Below are 22,326 nucleotides of genomic sequence, written 5' to 3' on the forward strand. Positions count from 1 at the left end.
TCATCTACTTAATGCTGATTTTATTATTTCATTTGGTATAAGCAAAACTCTATATTATATTATTATTAGATCATGATCAATATTTAAAGCCAACATTAGGGCTGCACTAAAAATGAGATCCAATGCGATGCACTTTTTTGGTAAAGGTAAAAATTTGTGACAAGACAGCATTATAATGAAGTACTGTGGTGCTGCAGAGATGCCCTGGCTTGCTAATACTGTTAATGTTTGTTTGCCACAGACAACAAATGTCACATCATCATGATTTTAATAATTTTTTCAGTAAAAAGGAAAATTATGACGCAAAAATATGAATAATATTAATAATATAATAACAGTGTCTGTAAAAAAAAAAAATCACAATATGATTGTGTTACTCTATCATGCAGCCCCAGATTTTAATTTGCTGCGTCCAATTCCCCTCCAGTCCAGTAGGAGGCAGTGATGCGCTTAAGCTGACTGACAGCCGCCATTATTGAGAAGACGAGGAAGCGGCACCAGCTAGCAGCAGCGGTCAGTTAACTGCTGACTGCTGTCTGCTGCAGGCGAACCTGGTAAGTACACGCTGTGAAGTTTGTTTTTGTGATAAATATAAAATAAGTGTTAGTAGAGTGTCGTACTAATAACTGCTTACATATCAACTAACACAACGTACCTCATTTGGGATTTGTGAATGATAAAAACATGAATTCCCTGGCAACTGATTTAAGCTAACGCTAACTTCTACTCAGACTATACAATAAGCGTGATTCGGTTTGGGTAACGAGCGCTAACAAACAACGTCGTTTGTGAAAGTTTTTGGTTTATGTTGAAATATACGCCGACTTCGGTGGATAAATTGTATGCCGAACTTAACACAGTAATGTGTGGCTACGACTCGAAGCATGTGGCCACTTATTGTACTCGTGTTGTCTGGTGTCGAGCATGGCAACGTTAAACTTGACGATTTTATCAATGGGGTTTGGTTTTCGCCTGTTACTGCCAGCTGCCCTCGCATGCATCTGCAGCAGGAATAGCCGGGCAGTCAGTGCACAGTGGGCCTATCTCCACGTGGTAAGGCTTCAGGTTACGTTAGCATGGTAGCTAACAGGAAGATGAGCTACAGGTAGTCAGTAATCACAAGATAAGCAGCATCAAAACATAGTTGATTGGTTGTATAACTTTAACTTCGCTGGTATGGTCATATAAGTGTAGATAAAGTGCTGTATAGAAATTGGGGTCTTGCGCTCAAAGCAGACTTGAGCCCTTGTTCGTGGTGTTCATGGGATTCTTTGGGTGGGACAGAGAGGCTGCATCTTGCCACAATACGTCTTTGTTGAAAGTCAACACTGCAAGTTTAAGAGATGTTTATTGTAGTGAAGTGAGGATTTATTTAGCTGCTCCTCTCCCCTGATGACTTGCACTGGGCTCTGAGTCTGTATGGAGATAAAAGTGCATCTTTGGCCCTGACAAGCCAGAGTTTCTGAGGAGAAAACAAACCAATGATGGGCAAAAATTAGAGTTATAACAACACATTAATTCTTGCTTTTGTTATTTCAGGTCTTGAAGAAGGTGAAGATGTAAGCTGTACATCAGGTTTGTGTCATCACATCTTTTGGCCTTGAATAGCAGCCACTAAATTATCTCTTGTGATGTTTAGCACTGGGCTCTGAGAATTGGTGTTGACAGAAGTGCAGCTCTGCCCCTGACAAGGCAGAGTCTGAGGAGATTATTGCTTGAACCTTGTAGTCTTTATAATTATGCTTTTTGAATTATTTTCCTGACTGCTGTGTTCCTGTTTTTCTAGGTATGGGTCCTCTGGCAAACGTCATCTGCTGGTCAGACCATGTTACTGCATCTGTAAAGACAGATTCATCTTCAAAATAGTGAGTAAAGAATGTACAGTATATAAGAAAATTCAGTTATCATTGTTGATATTTTGTCCATAGTTACAGGCCAGTTCTCATACATAGGCTATCTACACCGATCAGGCATAACATTATGTCTGGCACCAGGGCGTTTTATAGTGGGTCCTCTGGGTCCTGTATGTTGGGGGATGGGGCCTCCATGGATCAGACCTGCTCCAGCACGTCTTACAGATGCTCGATCAGATTGGGATCTGGGGAATTTGGAGGCCCGGTCAACACCTTGGGCCCTTTATTGTGTTCCTCGAGCTGTTCCTGAGCAGTGTGTCAGGGCACATTGTCCTGCTGGGGGCCACTGCCATCATATATTTTGGATTAGCATCTTTTTGATCATTTATGTTTGTTTCGTTTCCTACTTTGCACTTGAACTGCTGCACAACATTGTCCCATGGTATAAATAAAGACCTGCCTCATGTTAGCCCTATATTTAATTAAAGCCGGCAGCACACCTTAGTATTTGCGAGGACCTGTTTACTGTGGTCATGTAATTTTTGTTGCCGTTATCTTGCCTCAGAACTTCAGCTACAGCAGGTGGCTACTCGCTCAGGTCGTCAGTTTCAAGTATAACATCTTATCATGTAGTCATAGTGTTTATCTAAATCTACACATCTGTCTCAGAGGGGTTTGGTTGTCGCCTGCTTTTATAACATGAACTTCCCTGGTATGATCTCATGATTATTTCATACACCGATCAGGCATAACATTATGACCACCTGCCTAATATTGTGAAGGCTCCCCTTGTGCAGCCAAAACAGCTCTGACCTGTCAAGACATGAACTTAAGACCTCTGAGCATGTCCCGTGGTGTCTGGCACCAGGGCGTTTTATAGTGGGTCCTCTGGGTCCTGTATGTTGGGGGATGGGGCCTCCGTGGACCAGACCTGCTCCAGCACGTCTTACAGATGCTCGATCAGATTGGGATCTGGGGAATTTGGAGGCCCGGTCAACACCTTGGGCCCTTTATTATGTTCCTCGAGCTGTTCCTGAGCAGTGTTTGCAGTGTGTCAGGGCACATTGTCCTGCTGGGGGGCCACTGCCATTGGGTAGTGTTGTTGGGATGAGGGGGTGTACTTGGTCCACAACAGTGTTTGGATGGATGGTGCGTGTCAAGTGGCATTCACATGAATGCCAGCACCCAAGGTTTCACACCAGAACATCGCATTGTGATGAGATGATCAATGTCATTGACGTCACCTGTCAGTGGTTTTAATGTTGTGGCTGATCGGTGTATACTATAATCTAAAACGATAGTGTGGATTTAGCTGTCCCTCTCCCCTGATGACTTGCACTGGGCTCTTAGTCTGTATGAAGACAAAAGTGCATCTTTGGCCCTGACAAGCCAGAGTTTCTGAGGAGAAAATAAACCAATGATGGTCAAAGGGTCTGATCATGACAACACAATAACATAACTTATGTCCTTTCAGGCCCCCTTCAACACGTGAAGCCACGCTGACTAGACTCAGCTTGAGTCTTAAAGGTATGTAAAAGAAATGTTTTCTCATAGTTATAGATTCTCTAATCACCTCTACCAGCTGTAAAGGCAGACAGTTTTTAAAAATCTTTTGATGAATAACTTAAATTCATTTTTCATAATTGACAAAAGTGTAGTTCTGAACAATGGCCACTGGAGGGCGATGAACACTCATGATTGTACACTCATGAGTCCAATTAAATAAAACGACATACAGGTACTTGTGCAGAGGACATTAGAAGTAAAATGTTTAGATTAAGAAAAAGTGTGGATAAAGTACTGTATAGAAATTGGGGTCTTGCGCTCAAAGCAGACTTGAGCCCTTGTTCGTGGTGTTCATGGGATTCTTTGGGTGGGACAGAGAGGCTGCATCTTGCCACAATACGTCTTTGTTGAAAGTCGACACTGTAAGTTTAAGAGATGTTTATTGTAGTGAAGTGTGGACTTATTTAGCTGTCCCTCTCCCCTGATGACCTGCACTGGGCTCTGAGTCTGTATGGAGATAAAAGTGCATCTTTGGCCCTGACAAGCCAGAGTTTTTTGAGGAGAAAACAAACTATCGATGGTCAAACATTAGAGTTATAATAACACATTAATTCTTGCTTTTGTTATTTCAGGTCTTGGAAGACGGTGAAGATGTAAGCTGTACATCAGGTTTGTGTCATCACATCTTTTGGCCTTGAATAGCAGCCACTTAATTATCTCTTGTGATGTATAGCACTGGGCTCTGAGAATTGGTGTTGACAGAAGTGCAGCTCTGCCCCTGACAAGGCAGAGTCTGAGGAGACTATTGCTTGAAACATGTAGTCTTTATAATTATGCTTTTAGGATTATTTTCCTGACTGCTGTGTTCCTGTTTTTCCAGGTATGGGTCCTCTGGCAAACGTCATCTGCTGGTCAGACCATGTTACTGCGTCTGTAATGACAGATTCACCTTCAAAATAGTGAGTAAAAAATGTACAGTGTATATAAGAACACTCGGTTATCATTGTTGATATTTTGTCCGGTAATGGTAATATTATATCAGCTGATTACTATAAGACAAAGGAGGTGGTGGACTTGAGTAGAGAGACGGCGGTCTTTGTTTTGCTGTCTAATGGTTTATAATCATTATAACTCTTTGATATACCAGTCATAATGTGCAATATCATAGGCATAAACATTTGGAATTAACCATATACACTGTACCTCAAATTTGATATTGTCCATACATAGTTACAGGCCTGTTCTTATACATAGGCTATCTACACCGATCAGGCATAACATTATGTCTGGCACCAGGGTGTTTTATAGTGGGTCCTCTGGGTCCTGTATGTTGGGGGATGGGGCCTCCATGGATCAGACCTGCTCTAGCACGTCTTACAGATGCTCGATCAGATTGGGATCTGGGGAATTTGGAGGCCCGGTCAACACCTTGGGCCCTTTATTGTGTTCCTCGAGCTGTTCCTGAGCAGTGTGTCAGGGCACATTGTCCTGCTGGGGGGCCACTGCCATCGGGTAGTGTTGTTGTGATGAGGGGGTGTACTTGGTCCACAACAGTGTTTGGATGGATGGTGCGTGTAAGTGTCACTCACATGATTGCCAGCACCCAAGTTTTCCCAGCAGAACATCGCATTGTGAATGTTATTCACGTTACCCGTCAGTGGTTTTAATGTTGTGGCTGATCGGTGTATACTATAATCTAAAACGATAGTGTGGATTTAGCTGTCCCTCTCCCCTGATGACTTGCACTGGGCTCTTAGTCTGTATGAAGACAAAAGTGCATCTTTGGCCCTGACAAGCCAGAGTTTCTGAGGAGAAAATAAACCAATGATGGTCAAAGGGTCTGATCATGACAACACAATAACATAACTTATGTCCTTTCAGGCCCCCTTCAACACGTGAAGCCACGCTGACTAGACTCGGCTTGAGTCTTAAAGGTATGTAAAAGAAATGTTTTCTCATAGTTATAGATTCTCTAATCACCTCTACCAGCTGTAAAGGCAGACAGTTTTTAAAAATCTTTTAATCTATAATCTATTTTTCATAATTGACAAAAGTGTAGTTCTGAACAATGGCCACTGGAGGGCGATGAACACTCATGATTGTACACTCATGAGTCCAATTAAATAAAACGACATACAGGTACTTGTGCAGAGGACATTAGAAGTAAAATGTTTAGATTAAGAAAAAGTGTGGATAAAGTACTGTATAGAAATTGGGGTCTTGCGCTCAAAGCAGACTTGAGCCCTTGTTCGTGGTGTTCATGGGATTCTTTGGGTGGGACAGAGAGGCTGCATCTTGCCACAATACGTCTTTGTTGAAAGTCAACACTGCAAGTTTAAGAGATGTTTATTGTAGTGAAGTGAGGATTTATTTAGCTGCTCCTCTCCCCTGATGACTTGCACTGGGCTCTGAGTCTGTATGGAGATAAAAGTGCATCTTTGGCCCTGACAAGCCAGAGTTTCTGAGGAGAAAACAAACCAATGACGGTCAAAAATTTAATTATAACAACACATTAATTATTGCTTTTGTTATTTCAGGTCTTGAAGAAGGTGAAGATTTAAGCTGTGCATCAGGTTTGTGTCATCACATCTTTTGGTCTTGAATAGCAGCCACTAAATTATCTCTTGTGATGTATAGCACTGGGCTCTGAGAATTGGTGTTGACAGAAGTGCAGCTCTGCCCCTGACAAGGCAGAGTCTGAGGAGACTATTGCTTGAAACATGTAGTCTTTATAATTATGCTTTTCGGATTATTTTCATAACTGCTGTGTTCCTGTTTTTCAGGTACGGGTCCTCCGGCAAACGTCATCTGCTTCAGTGTGTCTGATATATTTATGTATATATCATTGTGTCCTAGAAGTTGTTGTATTGGAAGCAGGAAAAATGGGCAAGTGTAAGGATCTGAGCGACTTTAACAAGGGCCAAATAGTGATGGCTAGACAATTGGGACACAGCATCTCCGAAACTGCAGGTCTTGTTGGGTGTTCCCGGTCCGCAGTGGTTAGTACTTACCAAAAATGGTTTAAGGAAGGACAACCAGTGAACCGACGACAAGGTCACGGTCGCCCAAGGCTCATTGATGCACGTGGGGAGCGAAGGCTAGCCCGTGTTGTCCGATCCCACAGAAAAGCTACTGTAGCACAAATTGCGGAAAAAATTAACGCTGGTTCTGATAGAAAGGTGTCAGAACACACAGTGCATCGCAGCTTGCTGCGTATGGGGGTGCGAAGCCGCAGACCGCTCGGACTGCGGACGCTGACCACTGTCCTCCGCAGAAAGCGGTTACAGTGGGCACAAGAGCATCAGAACTGGACGGCAGAGCAATGGAAGAGGGTGGTCTGGTCCGACGAAGCACGTTTTCTTTTGCATGATGTGGATGGCCAGGTGCGTGTGTGTCGCTTAACTGAGAAAGAGATGGCACCAGGAGGTACTGTCAGAGGCAGTGTGATGCTTTGGGCAATGTTCTGCTGGGAAACATTGGGTCCCGCCATCCATTTGGAAGTTGCTTTGACACATACCACCTACCTAAACATTCTTGCAGACCAAGTACACCCCTTTATAGAAACGGTGTTCCCTAATGGCAGTGGCGTCTTTCAGCGGGATAGCGCACCCTGCCACACAGCAAAAGTGGTTCTGGAGTGGTTTGAGGAACACAACGACGAGTTCAAGGTGTTGACTTGGCCTCCAAACTCCTCAGATCTCAATCCAATCGAGCATCTGTGGGATGTGCTGGACAAACGAGTCCAATCCATGGAGGCCCCACCGTGCGACTTACAGGACTTAAAGGATCTGCTGCTAACATCTTGGAGCCAGATACCACAGCCCACCTTCAGAGGTGTTGTGGAGTCCATGCCTTTACGGGTCAAATCTGTCTTGACAGCAAAAGGGGGACCAACAACAGGGGGGCCCAACCTTTTAGATAACACAGACCTGACAGATTATTTTTCTGGTCGTCCGGAGGATGAATGTGCACCTTTGACCCATACGTGATGTAAACAGTTCTGTCTTGTTGACATATTGACACTATGTAAATAAAGTCATTTTATAAAAAAAACTTTTTAGTGCGATGCATATTATTTGCCATGTGATAAAAAGGTTGCCATTTAAATTGTCCATGTTAGACAACATACAGTATAAAGAACAAACTACTATTCTTGATTAATTTACTTGAGTTTTTACATTTTCTTCAACTTTATCCTTCCACACCACTACATTTTGAAGGTAAATGTACTCTTTCTACTCCACTATATTCATTTGATAACATTAGTTACGCGTTACCTTGCAGGTTGCATCAGAGCTGAAGTACTGTATTTTTAAATTAGAATATTGGATCCAATAATTGGTCAGGCAGAGATTCAATATGTACATATGTATAGATATAATTACTTTAATACTTTTAAGTACATTTTCTCAAGTACTGAACTTAAAGTACAAGTATCAACATTTGTTCTGGAGTATTCAGCTTTAATGCCACTTTATACTATCACTCCACTCTGAAGCGAGTGTTCATACAACACTAAGTATACAGTTTATACATACATGTAGATGTATGTTTAATTTACTTGCACTTTTGATAGTACATTTATTCCCAGGAAAAAACTTTTGATACTTAATATCAAATCATTTAAGGCTTTTACCTGATTATTATTCATATGGGTGAGTTTCAGTTTTCCACAAATCATACATTGGCACGATATAGTAACTTTTATTCAAGTATCAGTAGATTGAGTACTTTTTACAACACGGATTACAACTGACAAAGGCAGACAATTTTAAGTGCTCTACATATTGCTGGGTAGCTTGTGAATTCGTCCCCAGGGTTCAACAAAGTTATCTTTAAAATGTAATGTATTTGTTGATTATATTTTGTATTTTTTGTCTGAATCTGTAAAGTAACTAGTAACTAAAGCTATCAGATAACTGTAGTGTGGTATAGTATTTCCATCTGAAGTGTAAAGTGGCAGAAAATGGGAATACAAATACCTCAAAATTGTATTTAAGCACAGTACTTGAGTACATGTGCTCATTACTTTTGACATGTGGAAGGATGTATTTTTTTAGCATTACTATAACACTGAGCAGAAGATTATTAGAACCTACAAGTTTTTATGTAAAAAAAAAAAGAAAGAAAAGATTTGAAATCAAACTCTCTCAATTACATGACACATAGAGAGCTACTTGCTTGGCAATGATGGTTTGGTCCATTAAAGTGAACCAGGGGTAGAAAATAAATAAAATAAAGTAGACAGCTCCAAAGGGTGAATATGAGGGTTGAGATGAAAATGAAACACATTTTTCATTCAAGAAATAAACAAAAACATAAATTAGAACTTTGTTTCTGTATCTTTATTATAATTCTAACAATTTATTATCTCTTAAAACATTTGAAATTCATATAGGTTTATATGAATGTGTGTATATGCATATCACATATACATATATATTCTGTAAGTTACCTTTCATCAGTTCATATTCTCATTTTTTAAAAGATCTCTTAAAGGAAAAAGAAATGCTTTCTATAGAGTCAAACCGATTCCCTCAGATCTTACTTTTTCTCCTGACAGCGGCGACGAGCCGTCACTCTCGATTATAACTTCTAAATGCAAAGAAATGATTAAAACGAAAACATCACTGTATCAGCAAGAGATGTTGTCAAAATGTCTTATCCAAAGTTATTAATTGGCCCTATTTACACTAGAAAACTTGTTAGAGACCTGATAGGAACAAGTAGAATCTGGCTGTGGAGTCAAGTTGGTCACATTCTGCTCGTTCATACTTTCAGAAACTGCCCCTTTCTGGCTGAAAATTACTTCGAAACCTCTAAACGTAAATGTGAAAAGCCACAGTTGCTAATGGAAATAGGGTCATTGCATAATATGCTGGTCATAAACAATGAGCTGTTAGCACACTGGCACATGTCAGCGAGTGCAGAAGGTGCTTTGTACAAACAAGGAGATGTAAATGTCGAGCGAAAAACAGACTGTTGATACTGTCAGGTCATTAACAGTGGAAGGGGGCAGATACAGAGAACGGGTCGAACTGTATAGAAAGCAGAACGGTTAAATAAATACATTGTACCTTTTCATGTTAAACATTATTTGGAAGACAGAGATTCTTTAGAACTTTTGAGACTTTTTTTTTTTTTACATCTTAAACCATAATTAGATGACCATTATTTTCATCGTCCTTATTGATATTTCCCCTGCACTCAAACATAATCTCTCCTTGACCACCAGTAAAATGCAACTTCACAGACAAATCAGTCAATCCTCAGTGACCTTTGCTTGTTCACATTTTTAGCATGTGTGTGTGTGTGCACTTTGAGCGACATGATCTACGAAAACTCATGTATCTTTTTGCAAAAACAGACTGAGCATAGCAGGGCCGGGAGGAGGGGAAACTCCCCGTCGACGCCCCCGATGTAAAAACGCACGTTTGATATGTGTTCGAGGACTCGAAAAGCAGCAGGAGAGGTGAAGTGTTGTTCAAGGTAGAGAGGTCATGAGAGAGCCCTTATAGTTGATCTCAGCAACAGTGAGAAAAGCAGGACTGAGGTTGTAATGGGATGTAAATGTGCAGTGGAAGCTAATGGGGAAATGAAAGGACTTTAGTGCAATAGATGGAAAAAGACTCTGTGGATGTGATCCTTCAAAAGGGCGTGGCTGTTATCCGGGATTGAAAAAAAATGTGTCACTATAAATAAAGTGATATATAATTTTCACTTATTTGTATTGTGGGCAGAGCAACAGTTGCTACATTTCCAGCATCTGCATAATTAAGTGGCAACAATCTTGAAAAAGAGTGAGAAAATCATATTTTATATCGATTACGGTCAACATGTTATTTTGATTAAAGCTTTTTTTAGTGTGACAAAATAAAAGCGGAGAAGGGAAAGTAAAAGGAAGTGATTCTAAAATGTGCTTCACATTAAGTTGCAATGCTTCCTTTCACACAGAAGCAATGTTAAGGGTACCGTGCAAGAGATAAAATGCATCTTTCAGTTCAAAAATACCTACATATACATATATTTATATATATAACCAGCACGATTATCTTCACTACAGTCAGAAAATACACTGACTGCACCGTCTCAGCCGCCGACGGCTGAAACCAGGAACTCTCTGAATCTATAATAACAGTAAGGACGATGATAGTAATGATAAATAGTAACAATAAATCTCTTCATATCAATATCAGTATTCCAGTATTCCCATTTAAAGTTTAAAAATTGTAAGAACAATCATAGTATTAAAACTTGATATAAGCGTTTCTCTCAGATCCCGTTGTCACTTGTTTCCTCCTGGATTTTGTCGAGAGAGAGGGGGGCCACTCCTGGAAGGAGCAGGGGGGATTGGGTGGGAAAGAGCAAGAAAATGGCAGTTTTTCCTCTTCCCCTCCCCTCTCCTGTCCAGTCTTCCCTTGGGACGGAGGGTCTGAATTGGTGTACAACAGTTGCCTCGACGCTGAGGAAGTCTTTACCGGTAAATAAAATCCTCGGGGAGATTTCTCTTCACATTGTCACGTATCCCGTCTAACAGTTGAAATCACAGTCTGTCTCCTCTTGTATAAGTACATCTTGGATCCAAACATATAGTGTGTGTCTATATATAAGGTGTCCCATGAACTCTAACACAATCACTTGTAAGTGCTTGTGTATATGTGTGTGTCTACATGTTGGTGTATGCATGCAGGCATGTATAGTAGTATCTCGGGTGCCTGTGAGTGCGTATCAGTGTGTTTCTTTTTTTTTTCTTTTTTTTTTGTTGGTCTGGGCACTTATTTTTGCTACAAATTCGTGATACAGTGACCAGTCTGTATATATGTCATTATAAGACTTAAGATGATAAAGAGCTATAGAGAAACACATATGATCCTGATCACAGGACCTGCAGTGAGGACGGAGCCCTACAGGTGGTGAGGTAAAAACAAGACAAAACCAATCAAAGCCAAACACACAGCCAGCCTCCTCGGCCTGAACCAAGGACGCAAGTTCTCCATCTACGCACTTATCTCCTCTGAAAAAACGTGGAAGCTGTCATGATATACTGCCCTGTGTCATCCTGCTTTCACCAGACAAACAAAGCCTCACTACTGCAGACATTCACCCCCATTCAACCTCAAATACTCACTTTTAAAACTAAACATCCACTCACACAGGGAGGGTGTCTCATTCATTGCACTCTAAATTGTATTCTTGGTAAATTTCACTTTCAAACCTGAACAGATTTAACCAGCCGGCTGAGGGGTAAGAGGACTAAAACAAGATGGCTGCACGATGATGGACACCCTTCTTCAATTCTCGACAACTACAAAAAATCTAACTGGCTTTTGATTGTTCCTCTCAAGTATTTGGTTCATCACTTTTCTTCACTCTTAATATCTGCTGTAGCCATAGTGTCTTGGTATGAAAGTGTGTTTGTTTGTTGTTTGGTGTGACCGTGCATGCATGTGGGGGGGAGTGTACTCGTGTAAATCAGCCCGCCACAACTGGGGAGCGCCAGCCGGTGTGTTTCTGGATCGTCAGCCCTTTTTCCGTCCCTGTGTTTCCATCTCCCTTTGGGACTTGACTCCCTCTTTCTGTCGCTCTCTGTGTGAAATCTGTTCCCCCCTCATTTGTTGTATGAATCCACCATGGATAGCAGCAGTTGTGTCTTCCTCCCTCATTGACTCCAACCCCTCCTTCTTCCTCTCTCTCTCTCTCTCTCATTCTGCTTCTGCGCTTGCAACCTCAGCTCCGACTCCCGTCGTCCCTCCTCCTCTCAGTCTGTCCATCCCGAGGTGAGAGTACAGAAATAGGAAATGGGCTGCTGGACAGCCTGGAGAAAGAGGAGCAAACATAGGATACAAGTGAAATGATAATGAATAGTGTTTTTTGTACTATATTGTTGTGATTAATTCTCTTGTGTGACTCATGCTATTTAAAGTGACAAAGAATTATTTGTTCATTAGGATAGTATGGTGGCTCACTACATGACGGATTAGACTGGCAAAACATTGGTTGTCACACTTTTAATGAGTGACAACAGATTTTACATATGAGACATTGGTTGCGACAATAGCCCAAATAGTTGATGGAGAACTAGAGAAACTAGAATTACCGCAACGCAGTTTTTCGCCTCCATGCCACTTTTTTTTTTGCCACTCCATGTCAAATTTTATCCTAATTATCATATGAATTCTTGAGATGTGTTTTGTGAGGTCACAGTGACCTTGACCTCTGACCTTTGGCCACCAAAATCTATTCACCGTCTGCTTTCCACCTGTGTGGAGAAGCAGTGCGTAATGCTGGCAGGAGGCAGAGCACTGTACTCAATGCGCCAAAAATATTCAAAATATAGCAAACATTTTCTAGGTGGCTAAAATACCTCTTGCTGCTGGTACTATTTACAGCAGTACAATGGGGTACTGTAAGGGAGCACAATTCATGCAGTATAGAGAGTTGGTCCTCAGATGTGCATGAAGTGTGTTGGTTGTAGTAGCGCATTTTTATCTGAGATTAACTGTTGGGTTTAGCCGCTTGTTGGTAAAAATAACTTTGTGAAAAGTTTTGAAAAATGAAAAAGAAATGCATGTAACAATTGTAAATATTCCAAATAATTGAGGTGGTCCTGCCAGAACAAATATAAGGAGCATCTGTGCTGACTGTCTTTTGCAACTCTTCCAATCTAATAAATTAGTGGTCAGTCATGTTGAGCCTGTACAATTGCAGCCATACCTGTCCATTACGGTCCTCAGGGCCCGCTCTATGTTCATGCGGTGGCCTACACGTGTCACACCCAAATCCAGATAGTCGTCCTTTGTTAGGGAGGGAAGGTGGGTGCCATCAATCTCGTTGTCCAGGAAACGCTCTCTGTGCTCACCCAGGTTTAGGTATCCTAGCCAGTCTGCGACGTCATACTTGGTCCAGTAGGGCAGCGGCTTGGAGGCAAAAGGCTTCGTAGGGGAAGGAGGCGGTAGATGAGGGTAACTCAGGCAGGGAGGCGGAGGGAGAGGGTGCAGGGGTGGAGAAGAAGTCCCAGACAGGAAGTGAGTTGGAGAAAGCGATCTGGAAACAACTAAGGTGGAGTTTTGAGGTGGAGGGGCGCCAGAGGGGGCAAACAGGGGAGGAGAGGGGGAGAAGTATGGGTCTCCAAGAGGGTTCCCCGGTGATGGTGGGGTGATTGAACCTCGGAGGTCGTAGATGGCACTGTATAGGGGTGTGGTGGGGAGAAGTGGAAGAGATGATGGCCGTGGTGGACCCAGCTTCGGCCTCTCTGACGGGGAGATGAGGGGGCTGGGTGCTCGCCTACGCTGGAGCATGTGTGATTCTGCTTTACGGGACTCGCGACTGGGGATGAACTGGAATTCTAGGGCTTTGGTCCGGTAGACAGGTCTGTGTTTGGGGGAGGTGGGGTAAGGGGAGTAAGATGTCGGGGACAGTGGGGAATGGGAACGTGGAGGCTGAGCAGCAATTGGAGGCTGAGGAGATGGGGATCGACCCCAATTGGGGTACTGGGACATGGGGGTAGGGGACGGGGATAACGCTGGTTGCGATAAGGAGATTGGAGATGGTGATTGTGATCGAGCTGAAGGGGGGCTCAGAGCTGAGGCTGAGTCTTCTGAAAATCTGTAAAAGAGAGCAAGAGAAATTGTTACAAGAGAAAAGCATCACAGAAAACAATAAGATGAAAATGCAAACACATTAAAGGGACAGTTCACCCCAATATCTAAAATACATATTTTTCCTTCTACCTGTAGTGCTATTTATCCATCTTGATTGTTTTGGTGTGAATTGCTGAGTTTTAAAGCAGCTGTAGAGATGTCTGGAGAGCAATATCTCTTCCCAGAAATCATAATCCGGTTACTCAAGATAATCCACAGTCCTTGTTGTAAGCAGATTCATGTAGGAGCTATTTTCTTTCTTCCAAAATACACTTCCCAACCATATCGCCACATAAGTGTGCATATATTTATAGACAAAGGGCCAATTAATTAAGCTAACTGAGAGAGCTAACTGAAAGAGGACACCAGTAAGGTTTGCATCCATGCTGTCACGAGCACAACAATCCAAGTGCCATCTAGTTTGAAAAGAAAAGAAGACATCTCTATGGCTGATATTTCCAAAACTCAGCAACTCAAAAAAAACAATCACGTTAAATAAAAGGCACTACAGGTACGAGAAAAATATGTATTTTTGATTTTGGGGTGAACTGTCCCTTTGAGGGAAATCTTGGTAAACAATTTAAGAACCTGTGGATTAAAATGTGTGTATTCCTTCAACATCTTGATTGCGTACGATTGGTTATTAGTTGAGATGTTTCAAGTTTAACAAGCTTTTTTCTCCCCTTCCTTACTGTCTCAAAACAGGCTGTAAATTCAAGCAGGTGTCAAAGTTTTATGTTCTTCCTGACAGATATAAATGAGTTTGGAAGTGGCTCTATTACCTGTTTCTGCTTCTGAGAGTAACACATGGAAAAAGCCAGAAATAAAAGAGAGGTTTACACAGTTGACAACACTTACACAGACATAAAAAGGCAGTACGGTTTTTCACAGAAGGTTTGAACATCAATTATGGGAGATAAAGAACTCACAGGTGGCATACTGATACATTCACACAGGTGAGTAGAATGACAATGCTGTGCATCAACAACAAAAACAAATGTAGTTCATGCTGTGCAATGAAAAATAGAGTTTTCACTAATGTGTACCTGTGTCTGCTCAGTGTTCTCTGGCTGCTCCAGCTTTCCTTGCCTCTTTGCTGCAGTTTGCTGCTCAGCTCATTTATGATGCTGGGCTTCATACTGGATGCAGGTGGGTAAACCTTCTTCCCCTCTAAAAGTGTCCCGGATTGGCCATCACCGCTCATCTGCCCCTCGCTCCAATGAGGCTTCATCTCAGGAGTGCGTGGACGGTCAAAGTATGGTGAAATGGGACGACCCAAATTCTGCATGTCCCTCATCCCATACCCATCCTGGCCACCTTCATCCTCTGTCACTCCCTCCTCAACCTCCTCCTCTTCCGGCTCGTCCCTTCGTCTGTGGGAGTGGTAGGAAGCAGGAGCAGTGCTGGTCTGTCTGTGAAGATCACTGGAGCGACCTCCCTCTCTGAACCTGTTGGATTTGGGGTAGGTGGAGGCTGCTGCCGTGGCATTTTGCATCTCAAAAGTTTGTCCATCCAAGTAGCTCATGTAAGACTCCAGAAAATCTCCTCCCTTTTCTGATTCCCCTGTCCCACCCCCCCCTCCCATCCGTCCTCCAGCCCCACCTCCTCTCTCCCCTCGGTCCAGCCTGTCCCTGGCTCCACTTAGAGCCAGGATGCTGTCCAGGTGGTGGTCACTACTGCTGCGGCTGTCCAGCTCCTCAATCCCAGAGTCCACCACTGTCTCCTGCGACTCTCCTTTCTTGGTAGCAGGGGGAGGGCGGTGGTGCTCCCCTATCCTGCGACTGCCCATGATGGAGGTGGAGGATGTATGTGTGGTGTGTGTTCGCTCATGGTAGAGCTGAGTGGAGGTGCTTGTTGTGGTGGCAGCAGTGGTGGTTGTAGCGGCACAGCTAGCGGTCGTGGCATGTGAGGCAGTGCTCCTATGTAGAGCAGAAGTGGCAGCAGTGGAGGAGGGCGCTGACGGACCACGGTAGGCTGGGGGAGGAGCGACTGTGTGAGGGGGAGGTGTGGGGGAAGAGCGCCCAGGAGTGTGAGAGCTGTTGTAAAGGTGGTGAGGGTGGGACATAGAAAAGGGTCTATGATAGGATCCAGGAGGAGGCGGTGGTGAGACAGATGGGGGAGGTGGAGGTCCCGAGGTTGGCTGCAGGGTAGAGGGCGAAGGAGGATGTTGGGGGTTGGGCGACGTTTGGGATGGGGAGGGAGCAGACTGAGTCAGGTTAGCCACCTCACTATCGTACGACGTGAGGCTGGAGGCAGTGGAGTCTCCGGCCTGAGGTGAGGGCAGGGGTGTATGAGCAGGAAACCCGCTTACAAATGGTTCTTTTTGGGGGGGTGGAGGAGGTGGTGGCGGTGGTGGAGGTGGAGGGGGTGGAGGGGGTGGGACCTGTTGTTGGCGGGAGGCAAGGCTGTTGGCCACCATCCCGTGTTGTGAGTACCCTGATATTCTCCCTATCCCCCTGTCGAAGCTATTCGCAAACTCTAATGGAGGTGGGAGGGGGTCAGCATAGACAAACTCATCATCCGCATCAACTGAGGGGGCAGGGGGAGGAAGGACCATCATACCACTGCCAGTGCTCCCAGTAGTGCTCGCTGTCTGCTGAGTACTGGTAGCTGGAGGAGAGGGAGGGGTGAGGGACAAGACATATGCATCAGCCTGACTTTCCATCCTGAGAAAAGAGGGCCTACGAGGCTGCTGAGACTGGGATGCTTGCAGAGCAGAGTTTTCAGCGGCTGCCGCACTGGCAGCAGCCTGCTCTGCCCTCCTCATGTAACCCTCTCTCTCTTTGTCCCTTTCTCTTTCTCTGGACAGCTCCCTCTCCCGTTCCCTCGACCTCTCCCGCTCCCTCTCCTTGTAGGTTGGCTGATAGGGCTGAGACTGGTAGTGGTGTGTGTGGACTGTTTTGTCCTCAGAGAAGCGAACTCTTAGCCCCTCACGAGCCCCACCACCTTCCCGCTCCCTCTCTCCTCCACTACCTTCCTCGCTCCACACACTCCCTACTCCTCTGAGGATTCTGGGTGAGGGTGGACGACCTACAGTGGCCGTCGTGGCAGCCAGAGAAGACGAGGTGACGAGATAGGAGGAGCTGGAGGACTGGCCAGCGGAAGACACCGGCTGAGTGGTGGCAATAGACGTAGGGAACACCACACTCGACATCTGGCGAGTGAAGTGGTGCTCTGCTCCCCTTCGTAACCTACTGTCATCCCTCAGAGCACGCTCCCTGGCAGCCAGGGCTAGCCCTAGTGGCGATGTGGGGTCAAGAGCCTTTCCTGTGAGAGGGTGAATGAAGGTGGTGGTGGAGGGTGCTTGCTGCCTGCCCGCTGCTGTGTATAAGTCAGTAGGCACAGACTTAGGCTGATAGTCCAGGGCATGTGAGGAGTACTCAGGTAAGCCAAAGGCTGGAGGCATACTGCGGGTGTGATGGATAAAAGTGTCGCCAGAGAACATGCCCTCGTCAATAGACTTGGACGGACGCAGCCGTGTTGATGAACTTTCAGCCTGTGTGCTAAGCTGTTGCTGTGACACCTGAGTCCTCGATACGCCTCCTATTCCATCACTCACTCTTTCAAGACTCACGTCCTCCTCAGCAGACATGAATAGGGAGGCACTCTTTCTGCGGGCTTCGATAAACCGTTCCCTGTCTCGACGAGCTGCGCCAACAATTGCAGCCCCAAACTGGCTGGTATAGTCCAGGTTATCCTGGGTTCGCATGGAAGGCATAGATGGAGGCGGTGGTGCTGGGATGGAAGGTGGGGCAGGGGGCTGTGGAGCAGGGGTGGAGGGAGGAGGACCATGGGGTGTTTTGGCATCATCTGTCTCCCCTGATGCAGGAGCATCTGCCTCCACACTGCTGCCCTGGCTGCTGCGTCCACTGCTGCTGGTTGAAGGGGCCTTGACAATAATGGTGGGGATGGGTATGGAGCTTTTCTCCACTGAGCCTTTGTCCCCTAGTGTTCCCTGGCTCATGCGCAGGTCCTCTACCTTGGATTGCTTGACCAGAGGGCCCTTACCTCTCCGGGCCCCTCCTTTAGGACCGCCTGCTCCAGCCCCAGCTGCACTGCGGTCTGCTCGCTGGGGTTGACTCTGGGTGGTCTGTTGTTGCTGGGGCATCACAGTGGCAATGCTGGATGGGGGGACAGCGGTGCTATAGCCTCTCCTAAGACCTGCTGCCTTGGCCCCTCCACCAGCCCCTATGCCAGCTCCAACAGGCTCCCCAGTGTAAGCAACCTTCCGCGAAGCAGTCCTGCTTTGAGCAGTATGGGCAGCAGCATGTGCATATGGGGTTGTGTGGTCCGCCGCTCCACCACTGGGGCCGGTGCTAGAACCACCAGCCCTCTCTCTGCCCCCATGGGTGAAGTGCACTGACTGGGAGTAGGGCTGGTAGTGCGCAGAGGTGGATGTTGACTGGGACACGGAGACAGAGGGCTGCTGGGATGTCTTCGTTCTCCAACCTAGTGGCGGAGCAGAGGAGAACGGAGGGTCTGGTGGAGCTGTAGTGGGAGGAGGAGGGATGTCGTCTGGGCCGGGCACCGACAGACTACGAGCAAACTTCATGGCCGGAGGATGCAGGAACTGCTTCTCCTCCTCAGGCACTCCTGCAGTACAGCATTCACAGATGAAGAAAAAACAAATTGGGATGAAATAGAGGTTTGCAGATGGTACAGATGGTGTAGAGTTAGATTAAGAGAAGAAGAAAAGTTCTGGGGCGAATAAGAGTAGAGAGGAAATGGAGCCAGAAAAAAGAAAGCTGAGGGTAATTTATGAGAGTGTCTGTCTAAATCTGCCCGCCCGTCTACCTGTCAGCAAGTCTGTCCTCAGATCTTATCTGTTAGTAGGTAAGTCAGTTAGTGCTATATATTCCACAAACAAGAGCAACTGGGCAGCATCACACAACAGTATTTGTTTTGTTGGTCACCAGAGAGCCCGTTACTAATTCAGGGGGAGAGTTAGCAAAGCCATAGTAAGCAACAAACCAGAAAATAAGCCATCAGGATAAACAAGGAGATTAGTGGCACAACTGCATATAACAAATAGTAGTAGGGTGAGTAGAAGACAAATAAGCATCTTATTTCTACAATACAAGTATAGTAACTCAAACAGGTGAGTGTATAACGTACAATCAGCTACAGATACAGATGCAAAGTGCGCACATTTTTGGCCGCAGACAAGACATTGTTGGCCACAGACAAACAGGTCAGCACAGTGTAGACCTCTGCTGGTCCAGAGGACAGACAGACAGGCGGATGGAGGGGCAGACAGAAAAAACAGACAGCCTCACCGATGGATTTCTGCCGCAGCATACCGTGCGGTGGGCCGTGACCTGAGGTGAACTGGCCACGGTCATAGCCGAGGCCCAGCCCCGACGACATCATCCCCATCCCGGACTGATCCCCGTAGTTTGGCTGAAATGGCAAAAAGGAGTATGCGAATGACAGGGAGAGGAGAAAAATGAGACTCAAATTCTACAGTACAAATGTACAGTGTTTTAGGACCTAAGAGGGAACCCACTGCATGACCGATTCACTGTTATGGTCAAAAATATTGCCTAAACCACATTTAAAGGTATAGTTGGTAATGTTGGAGAGCTAGCAAGATTTGAAAGTGGCACCTCGTCTAAGCTCCATCCCCTTCTCCCCCTCCCGTCAGTGCTCCGTCCAAAGCCCCGCCCCCACAAACTTGAACGCGCACCAGACAGTCCGTCAGAGACTTTACAGGCCTGCAGCTGCCACAGAGGTCTGATTTATTTCGTTCCTTTTTCTGAACACATTATGTACGGACTCCTCTCAGGATGGAAAGACCATTTCACCCAGTATAACAAATAGTGTTTCTGAACAGGATTACCAACTATACCTTTAAAGGTGTAAGAAATGGCCATATTTAAATGCAGCCCCAAAACCATAGGGGGCAGCATAACCGCTTACTGCTGCTCACTATAATGGACTTGCTGCTCTTTGCTGTAGCTGTCTTTGATAGTAGCGACTAGCTGCTGTGAACAAGTAGCTCAGTTAGCCGTGGAGCTAAGTGGCTAAGTCAGGCCACTGGTAAATATACGGAAGCATGTTTCACAATACACACCTCATTGCCATAGAAACTTCGCCCCCTGTCTCTTTTTGGCCCCTGTCCCCGTGTCCCCGGCGCCTCATTGGTGCTGATTGTCTGCTGAGCTGCTGCAAGAATTTCATCTAGTTTATCTGAGAGGAAAAAAAAGGGAGAGAAAGAGACAGAAAGAGAGACGGAAAGGAACAGAGAGAGAAAGAGACAAACAGCAATGAAACAGAAAAATGGACAGCAACAAAATGACAGAAACAGTGTGTGGAAAGGGACACACTTGATGAAGGTGGGTGAGAAAGAGAGGAAGAGATTCAGGAAACATCCACTGACAAACATGAGCTCCCTTACTCAAAGCCATCTGATAGACTGTCCTCTTCTTCTCTGTAACTTGTGAGGATTCGAATTCTACAAGAAAAGAAACTCAGAATAAGCCCCAATAAGTGACTGAGCGGTGAGTGCCAAGTCATTTTGGACGGACATAAATACAATGCCTTAAGCGAGAGTGTACCAGAGCATACCTGATTTTTTTTTCCAAGGGGTAGCAGCTGGAAGGAGGACAAAAGGAGACTTAAGTTTTGGCAGGAGTGAAAGTGCGATAGCGTTGTTACAGTGAATACTAATCATATTCCCCCGGAGCCTGACAAACTGAGTCACCTCGCCAGGCTTTCCGAGCTTCGATGTAATAGAACGCACATCACACCCACGCTTTAAGACAGCTGAAGTTTTTACACTTATGTTACAGTAAATATGCTGTACACACATACAGTATGCTGCTTTGTGTTACTCTCTCTGACACACTTCAAAACACACACACAAATGCGATATTAGTGTGAAGCTGACTCCCACCTCTCTCCACTGTTAAATGGTTAGGATCCCGTCAGCAGTGAATTGAGGAGAAAGGAGACAAAGAAAAGTAGGAGTTAGTGGTTAAACCAGTGAACAGTAAAGGGACAAGTCTATAGAGGAGTAAAGAGGAGGAATAAAAGATGACCCTTTAGTGTTTGCATCCACTGGTGTGAGTGAGCTTGTGTGTGTGGACTGAATAGGGATAGGGTTATCTGCCATACTGAAGCTGTTCAATTTCATAATGTGTAGTTTATTGAGCTTAATCAAACAGAAATTAAATTTTAATGTCCGATGGTAAACCAAGCACAAGAGTTTTGAACTCATCTCGTCTCTTTTTCACAAGCGCACTGCACAAATCCTTCCAAAATGAGCCACAGTTTTGCCGAAACACATGTCCAAACATATTGAAACAACACCTGAAATGAAATGTCGGGAAAACAAGAATTTGCGGACTTAAGTGCACTGCAGGATCATTTCCATTCTAATGTCCTTGTTATCTTGCAGCATGACTTCTAGGTGAACTGGGACACTGCACCAATCGCAGAGGTGAAACAGTTTATTAGGCGTCACAGCTAAATGAATTCTAATGCATTAGAATAAGCATATGGCAGAGCCTGACATGGCTGCGTCACACATTGTACTCCTGTCACCTTGATCCAGAAGGAGGCAAAAGCAAAGAGGAACTAAGTTATAAGGTGTCTGACTACCAATTAGGCACACACATCTAATGGATTTTACTGTGTATAGCCCAACCATACTGAGATTTTTGAGGTTGATACTGATATCGATATTTAGGACTTTGGGTCAGTAATAATTTTAACATAATATTGATACAGATCCCTTGGATTAGACTTTATAAGAAGAATTGTGACCTGAAATATAGTAAGTGGAACATTTCAATGTGAGGCTGCACAATATGTTGAAAAAAATATTTTTTTCATTTTTATTCTGACAAATATTCTGTTTGCAATATGAGTCACAATTAGCAGAAATGCTTGTTTTTGCGTCAAAATTTTCATTTTTACTGAAAAAAACATGATGTGACATTTGTTGGGATCTGCACCAAACAAACATGTTTTCTTTCAGGCCATCTCTGCAGCTCCACAGTGCTTCATCATAATGCTGATTTGTCACACATTTTACCTTTATCAGAAAATTGCTCGACAGCTTCTGCGATTTGGATATTGTGATTTGGATAATATTTCAATCAATTGTGCAGCCTTATTTCACAGCTGAGAAATCAACTTGTAAATTCTCTTTGGTTGACAAACTGTAATTGTGACGCTGCCTCTAAATGAGCTGAATCCTAGTTCGGCAGGTTAAGTCTTTTTTTTCTTCTTTTTTCTCATCGGCCAACATGTACACTAATATGATACATTGCTAATGAGCTAATATCAGCCTAGCTGATTTAGCTGCAGTGCTGTGGCACCTT

The 22,326-nt window shown here is 44.5% G+C and overlaps 1 protein-coding gene and 1 long non-coding RNA gene across 2 annotated transcripts in view; one reads left to right on the forward strand and one right to left on the reverse strand.

The window, feature by feature from the left end:
• The first annotated feature begins 482 nt into the window (after positions 1–482).
• Positions 483–7,422, forward strand: LOC311268573. Its single transcript, XR_014623980.1, has 9 exons — positions 483–554; positions 1,540–1,575; positions 1,787–1,865; positions 3,328–3,380; positions 3,992–4,028; positions 4,240–4,318; positions 5,241–5,293; positions 5,897–5,932; positions 6,143–7,422. It is a non-coding gene; the product is annotated as an uncharacterized lncRNA (long non-coding RNA).
• A 625-nt stretch (positions 7,423–8,047) lies between these two features.
• shank1 (SH3 and multiple ankyrin repeat domains 1) overlaps positions 8,048–22,326 on the reverse strand; it is an 84,554-nt gene continuing 70,275 nt past the window's right edge. Inside the window, exons 20-26 of the mRNA XM_084371911.1 lie at positions 20,567–20,593; positions 20,397–20,453; positions 20,073–20,188; positions 19,276–19,399; positions 15,046–18,592; positions 13,074–13,964; positions 8,048–12,174 (exon numbers count right to left, since the gene is read on the reverse strand). Coding sequence (XP_084228037.1) covers positions 12,087–12,174; positions 13,074–13,964; positions 15,046–18,592; positions 19,276–19,399; positions 20,073–20,188; positions 20,397–20,453; positions 20,567–20,593 — 4,850 coding nt within the window. The 3' untranslated portion in view covers positions 8,048–12,086. The remainder of the gene's footprint in view (positions 12,175–13,073; positions 13,965–15,045; positions 18,593–19,275; positions 19,400–20,072; positions 20,189–20,396; positions 20,454–20,566; positions 20,594–22,326) is intronic.

This window comes from Pagrus pagrus, assembly GCF_965226575.1.
Source record: "Pagrus pagrus genome assembly, chromosome: 13".
Lineage (NCBI taxonomy): Eukaryota > Metazoa > Chordata > Actinopteri > Spariformes > Sparidae > Pagrus > Pagrus pagrus.